The sequence below is a fragment of the Diaphorina citri genome, unplaced genomic scaffold (genome assembly GCF_000475195.1).
Source record: "Diaphorina citri unplaced genomic scaffold, Diaci psyllid genome assembly version 1.1 scaffold117, whole genome shotgun sequence".
In the NCBI taxonomy this organism is placed as follows: Eukaryota; Metazoa; Arthropoda; class Insecta; order Hemiptera; family Psyllidae; genus Diaphorina; species Diaphorina citri.
The window spans coordinates 157,886-165,587 of NW_007377554.1; the positions used below are offsets into that span (position 1 = coordinate 157,886).

The 7,702-nt window shown below is 37.0% G+C and overlaps 1 protein-coding gene and 1 long non-coding RNA gene across 3 annotated transcripts; one reads left to right on the forward strand and one right to left on the reverse strand.

Annotated features, from left to right (window-relative positions):
* Positions 1-5,219: 5,219 nt before the first annotated feature.
* On the reverse strand, positions 5,220-7,422 carry LOC103524716 (chorion class high-cysteine HCB protein 13-like). Of its 2 annotated transcripts, none has more exons than XR_003390195.1 (4): positions 7,323-7,422; positions 5,827-5,999; positions 5,455-5,543; positions 5,220-5,391 (listed from the first exon to the last, which is right to left on the reverse strand). XR_003390195.1 is itself a non-coding variant. In XM_026820045.1 (4 exons), the coding sequence occupies exons 1-3, from the start codon at positions 7,368-7,370 to the stop codon at positions 5,540-5,542; spliced, it is 225 nt and encodes a 74-aa protein (XP_026675846.1). In that variant the 5' UTR covers positions 7,371-7,422; the 3' UTR covers positions 5,220-5,429; positions 5,503-5,539. The 2 variants fall into 2 exon arrangements, 1 of the variants encoding a protein (XP_026675846.1); XM_026820045.1 differs by having other exon boundaries at positions 5,220-5,429; positions 5,503-5,543.
* LOC113465500 lies at positions 5,553-5,952 on the forward strand. The gene is made up of 2 exons (XR_003390196.1): positions 5,553-5,617; positions 5,694-5,952. It is a non-coding gene; the product is annotated as an uncharacterized LOC113465500 (long non-coding RNA).
* Positions 7,423-7,702: the final 280 nt, after the last annotated feature.

Sequence of the window (7,702 nt, forward strand, 5' to 3'; positions counted from 1 at the left end):
AGGTACATAGCTAATAGGACGAAATTTTGCCTCTATTTTCATCAATTCATCATCACCATATTTGCAAACAAATCCGCTCTTTTTGAAACATTGTTAAAGTAGGCATACGAGTAGTAGGTATTGGCTGTTAAAGTATATTGTATTTCTGTGGCTGTATCGGGTGTAACCAATTAGGTGCCCACGAATGAATGTGCCACCTGCGTCCTGACCTACATTTGGTGGTGACAGGGGAAAGCGTTCCTCCTTTATTTCTCAGTTAAAACTTGATTTAGGTACATAGCTAATAGGACGAAATTTGCCCCTATTTTCATCTATTCATCATCACCATATTTGCAAACAAATCCGCTCTTTTTGAAACATTGTTAAAGTAGGCATACGAGTATCTACTCGGTCTGGAAATCGCATTCTTTCTTATATTCTTATTCTTTGATGGTGGACTTTTGCGTGGGGAAATATTTTGACTCGTATAGCTGCAAATAGAGTCTGGAAATCCTTGTAGGAGATGGAGATTATCATTTTTTCCTCATTTTTCTGATCGCTCATATTTTCCATTCAGAATAACATTGTTAAGGCCTAAGAACATATTTATGAGACGAAGTACCTCCTGAAAATATGGGAATAATCTCTTATTGAATGCGCGTGTAAAGTAAAGCGGTATTGGCTGTTGTTAAAGTATATTGTATTTCTGTGACTGTATCGGGTCTAACCAATTAGGTGCCCACGAATGAATGTGCCACCTGCGTCCTGACCTACATTTGGTGGTGACAGGGGAAAGCGTTCATTAAATTTCTTATTTCTATCTTCTACCTGATAGTTCAGATTGGATAATCTAGGTACCTACAATATTTCCCTAATCCTTGAAACAATATCCCTCAATACGTACGGCTCATAATAAGAACTAAATGGTTTTCTTATTTTGATATGATGAAACTGGACAAAAAAATGCTAGTTTTTGATATCCATCAGGCTTTCATTGGTCCCTAGGCTTCTTTTTTTCGAGTAAGCCTACAGTTCACTGAACTAATACATAAACTAGTAATATTAAGTAATATTTTCAAATACCTGCGGTAAAATGAAACTCAATTTCGAAAATCCACAGCAGGATAGTGGTAGGGTAGGTGAGTATGGTGATAGAGGGTAGTGAGTGGGTAGAATGAAGGTATTGGCTGTTGTTAAAGTATATTGTACTTCTGTGACTGTATCGGGTGTAACCAATTAGGTGCCCACGAATGAATGTGCCACCTGCGTCCTGACCTACATTTGGTGGTGACAGGGGTAAGCGTTCATTAAATTTCTTATTTCTGTCTTCTACCTGATAAGTTCAGATTGGATAATCTACCTACAATATTTCCCTAATCCTTCAAACAATATCCCTCAATAGGTACGGCTCATAATAAGAACTAAACGGTTTTCTTATCTTGATATGATGAAACTGGACAAAAAATGCTAGTTTTTTATATTCATCAGGCTTTCATTGGTCCCTAGGCTTCTTTTTCTCGAGTAAGCCTACAGTTCACTGAACTAATACATAAACTAGTAATAGTAAGTAATATTTTCAAATACCTGCGGTAAAATGAAACTCAATTTCGAAAATCCACAGCAGGATAGTGGTAGGGTAGGTGAGTATGGTGTGCTAGTTTTTGATATCCATCAGGCTTTCATTGGTCCCTAGGCTTCTTTTTCTCGAGTAAGCCTAAAGTTCACTGAACTAATACATAAACTAGTAATACTAAGTAAGTAATATTTTCAAATACCTGCGGTAAAATGAAACTCAATTTCATAAATCCACAGCAGGATAGTGGTAGGGTAGGTGAGTATGGTGGTGGTTACTGTTTCTCCATGTTTTTGACCTTTTGGATTTGAATATCTCTTCACCTCGATATCCTCAGGCGTGCTATCATTCCTCCTTACTGCGTCCTAGATCCTGACTCGAGTTTGGAGTGCCCTTTCACTTCTAATTTGCAAAGAGATTCCTCGCCCACCCTGTCAGGCTTGTATCTATGATTTCAGTGAGGGGGGGGGACAAATCCGAGCAGTGGTTTATAGGGCGGGTATGCTCCGAATTATATTCCAATATTTATAGTAATTAGTAAATTTAAGAACAAAAAAAAAAAAAATCTCGAGGGAGGGGGGCCGTCCCCTCTTCTTTTTCTTTGTGGTTTGGAATCGGGTTTTTATCGTGATGGAACCAAGGATCCTTTAGAAAAGTGTTTCCTGTAGAATGAAACTTTTTCTTTGTGGTTTGGAATCGGGTTTTTATCGTGATGGAACCAAGGATCCTTTAGAAAACTGTTTCCTGTAGAATGCCGAAATAGGTCATGTGAATTCGATTCGATGGACAAATATAATTATGTAATTCGATAATGATCACTATTTTCAATACAACTTTTTCTTTGTGGTTTGGAATCGGGTTTTTATCGTGATGGAACCAAGGATCCTTTAGAAAAGTGTTTCCTGTAGAATGCCGAAATAGGTCATGTGAATTCGATTCGATGGACAAATATAATTATGTAATTCGATAATGATCACTATTTTCAGTATTTTCTCGAACATTCCATTTTACGACCATCATGTAACGCCATTGTATAGCTCGATGGAGCCTTATTGTAACTGGTTATGTTTATATTGTTTATTCAATTTCGCTATGTTCTTTATAAAAACACGGAAGACGGGGCTCATTTTCGCAACGGTCGAATCGAGATGCGAGTTTGGGGACGCCAGTGATTCGATGGAGCCTCATTGTAACAGGTTATGTTTATATTGTTTATTCGATTTCGCTATGTTCTTTATAAAAACACGGAAGACGGGGCTCATTTTCGCAACGGTCGAATCGAGATGCGAGTTTGGGGACGCCAGTGAGTAGGTGTAGGTAGGTACACCCTTATTTTCAATTTCAACTTGCCAACTTATCCCCATACTCAACTTATCCTCTAATATTGCATGAATCCCATAAAACAACGACTTCCTTGTGGGTAACATACATACGAGTATGTATCTTGAGTTCCTTATTATTAACCAAGTTAGAAATATGAGTATACCTTTGCTTTCTGTGACACCAAATATAAGAACTTTGAAATACTTTGTATAATCCCTGCCTCCCTCCTGTCATAAAAACCACGAAGAAAGTGCATCTGCCTACCTTATAAAAATTTCTTCAAGCTCGTTTGAGTGAAAATAAGTTCAGTGTTTTGTAAATGTGTTAAAAGTTCTAATGAAGAAGAGACCAAGGTTAGGTTTGAGACGAGAAAAGAAAACATGAATGAAACGAACGTATTTATCGCATTTCCCCTCTTTTTCTTTGTGTTTGGTTAGACTTTGAGAAGAAAACTAAGAAGTTATTTTTATAAATTCTTTGCAAGGCTTCTAAAGTTTGGAGGAAAATCACACAATGCTTTCAGGTCCCTACTAGAAAGAACAATATCGCAAGAAAAACAAATGGTTTGCTTCCCATAAAGATTGAAAGGCAAGTTTAACTTTTTTTCTCAAAATACCTCAGAATGGAATATTTCTCAAAAAGTACCAACTGTTGTAGCTTAGGGGCAATTTTGAAAGTACCTACTGCTTAAAGAAAATGAGTCAATTCTACCTCCGTATAATGTAATTGTAACATTTTTCCCCATCTCTAAATGGACAAGAGTAAGAAATTTCTCAAAATACCTCAGAATGGAATATTTCTCAAAAAGTACCAACTGTTGTAGCTTAGGGACAATTTTTAAAGTACTGCTTAAAGAAAATGAGTCAATTCTACCTCCGTATAATGTAATTGTAACATTTTTCCCCATCTCTAAATGGACAAGAGTAAGAAACTCCCTACCTATTTTAATGTGATAGCTCAAATTATCACCAGCTGGATTACTGTCTAGCTAGAAGTACAAGCAATACACCGAAGAGTTGAAAGTTTGTCTCTCGTATATACAGGGTGGTCTTTACCTGTGCAGACTTCTTTCTTACCTGAACAAGTGCAATCAGCACCAAACACAGGATGAGTACAACTTTCATGTTGATAGGAGGTGATGTCAAGAGTATTCTGCTTCTGAGTTGATAGAACTGAGGAATCATCTGCAGATGAAATGGTTTATATGTCTGGAGAGAACAAAGATCCTCAACGCCTCCACAAGTTTCAATTTTCATTTTCAACATACGGACACGTTTCCTGAGATAACTCGGAAATTGCAGCCATTGTAGGTATCGATTTTCGGAGATTCCCAAAGTATTTTTTCAAGATCTCTATCATTTCTATTGTTCATTGTGTGTGTTTTTTCGTGTTAATCAATTTTCTTGTGTGATCTAATTATATTGTGAGCTACATTTGTCCTAATGTGTTTCCGCCTTCCTGAGTTTGTAAAATCTGAACGTGACTATCCAGTATTCAGATTACTATGTTTGTCACTAATCGTTCGCCAGTGTCCCACAATGATAGTACATCATTGTGTATTTGTTATTATTGGTGCTACCATGTTATGATGCGTTTGTTATTTATCTTATTCAATCGAAAAGATAAGCTGTTGATAATGGTTGATGAATGGTATTTACATTTATCATCACATTATTCCCTCTTTCTCCTCCCTGTCTCTTCCATTCTTTGCTGTCTTCTTTGATTATCATGTTCTTCAATTTCTTCTTTTTCTCTATTTAACTTTTCTTTTAGGTTCTTTATAGCTACATAGCTTTCATCTATTTTTTTTTTTTTTTTTTTTCACTTTGTGTTGAAATTATTAGCTGAATACTCTGGGGATTCCGTTCTTCCCTTTTTCTTGAGTACGCGACTGCTGCACTCAAATCTGAGCTTTTAAACACTCTTCAGTCCACCTAGCTCATTGATTTTATTCTAATTAAGGTTAACCCTCTTAAGTACCAGAAAAATAGAAACTGTTGGAGTTGGAGGAGAAACAGGCATACCGTACAAATTTTGTTGTCCTTTACTGTCGATACTGAATAATTCTCGACTAATTTTCAGAAGTCTAACCTAGTTAAATTGTTTGTTTGTACGAGTGAATCATTTCAGGGTACCTACTGTTTCTACTGACTCATTGAACAGATGAGCCCCCTAAAAAATCTACATTCCCTGATTTTTCAACCTCATACTATACGTCTAATATTGTTCCATTCAAGAAGATAATGGTGAGGGTACAAATCTCACCTAAATAATCTGAAGATTTTAAATGGGGAAAAATATCTGAAAGCGATAAATATTATGTACCTAAAAAACATAAAAAGACTTTACAAGGAGCATTCCTAGTCTTTAAAAGAAAAGGATCACATTTATTAGATTCATTATCAATTTGTTTGGCTCGAATAGACTTGGAAACTCTTAAGCCCAATTCATAATTTTGAAAGGTTACCAACACCAACAACTGATGCGTCCCGAAGGATTAGTTGATTAGATGGGATTATAACTCCAGCATTCCATACATCTGGGTTTCCTATATGTCGACTTATTTATCACGCAGGAAACATGGGATTATATAACTCCAGCATTCCATACATCTGGGTTTCCTATATGTCGACTTATTTATCACGCAGGAAAATCTCGTTTCCATCACCAGTAGTGACAATATCAATTTGTTTGGCTCGAATAGACTTGGAAACTCTCAAGCCCAATTCAGAATTTTGAAAGGTTACCAACACCAACAACTGATGCGTCCCGAAGGATTAGTTGATTAGATGGGATTATAACTCCAGAATTTTGAAAGGTTACCAACACCAACAACTGATGCGTCCCGAAGGATTAGTTGATTAGATGGGATTATAACTCCAGCATTCCATACATCTGGGTTTCCTATATGTCGACTTATTTATCACGCAGGAAAATCTCGTTTCCATCACCAGTAGTGACCACCTCCACCATAGTAACTGCCGAATCCTCCATGACATCCTCCTCCACATCCACCTCCACAAGCACAACCACCCCCACATCCACCACCGCAGGCATAACTCTTCAACTTGTGCAGCAGACCATGATGACATCCGCAGTGTTTGCATGGAATCGCTTGACTAATCTGTAAAATAAAAGTACTTACTCGTATTATAGGGCTGTCAAATGTAGGTATTACATGTCAAATTGGTAGCTTTATGACTTCATCCCAAAGTTACATTGTAAGGAGTGAAAAGTCTCGAAAAATAAGTAGGTACTAGACATCTACACTGACAGCTATTTGCAGGAAAGACCCGTAATTTATCCTACAAATAAGATAAGTAGCAAGTCTGGAAAAAAATCTGAAGGTTTGTTCAAAGCCCATCATAGGAGGACAAGGTATTGTGATGCTTTATAGCTTTAGAGTTTAGAATCTTCTATTGTACAAGAGAGGTAAGATAGACATGGGTAAACCGAAGGACAGACAGGTAAAAAGTATCGCAAAGAAGAGAATGAAAAAGAAATTTTTGCAGAGTTTCTTTTGTAAATTATAGAGCTGTCAAATGTAGTTATTCCATGTCAAATTGGTAGCTTTATGACTTCATCCCAAAGTTACATTGTAAGGAGTGAAAAGTCTCGAAAAATAAGTAGGTACTAGACATCTACACTGACAGCTATTTGCAGGAAGGACCCGTATTTTATCCTACAAATAAGATAAGTAGCAAGTCTGGAAAAAAATCTGAAGGTTTGTTCAAAGCCCATCTAGGAGGACAAGGTATTGTGATGCTTTAGCTTTAGAGTTTAGAATCTTCCATTGTACAAGAGAGGCCGTAAGAGACATGGGTAAACCGAAGGACAGACAGGTAAAAAGTACTAGACATCTACACTGACAGCTATTTGCAGGAAGGACCCGTATTTTATCCTACAAATAAGATAAGTAGCAAGTCTGGAAAAAAATCTGAAGGTTTGTTCAAAGCCCATCATAGGAGGACAAAGTATTGTGATGCTTTAGACCTTTAGAGTTTAGAATCTTCCATTGTACAAGAGAGGTTAGATAGGCATGGGTAAACCGAAGGACAAACAGGTAAAAAGTATCGCAAAGAAGAGAATGAAAAAGAAATTTTTGCAGAGTTTCTTTTGTAAAGGACACTAGAGAAACACAAACATGACGTCGACGATACAAAAAATCATTCCGTTTTCCTTTGGTTTCCCTAGCAGACGTTTATTTACTTTTAAATTCCGTTGCACTTGAGAGTACACCCTGGGGAACTGTGAAATGTCATACAAAAATACAAACAGTACATCTACAGGATGAATCTCGAAGAATAGAAAATGAATACACTTTGCTGATGTACATGTGAAATTTTCCTTTTACAATTCTTCACTAACGACACGTGATGGTTTTGTAAGAATGTAAGAACATTCAAATGTTCACCGTTCATTTTACCTGTGCAGACTTCTTTCTTACCTGAACAAGTGCAATCAGCACCAAACACAGAATGAGTACAACCTTCATGTTGATAGGAGGTGATGTCAAGAGTATTCTGCTTCTGAGTTGATGATAGAACTGAGGAATCATCTGCAGATGAAGTGGTTTATATGTCTGGAGAGAACAAAGATCCCCAACGCCTCCACAAGTTTCAATTTTCATTTTCAACATACGGACATTACGGACACGTTTCCTGAGATAACTCGGAAATTGCAGCCATTGTACAACCTTCATGTTGATAGGAGGTGATGTCAAGAGTATTCTGCTTCTGAGTTGATTATGGAACTGAGGAATCATCTGCAGATGAAGTGGTTTATATGTCTGGAGAGAACAAAGATCCTCAACGCCTCCACAAGTTT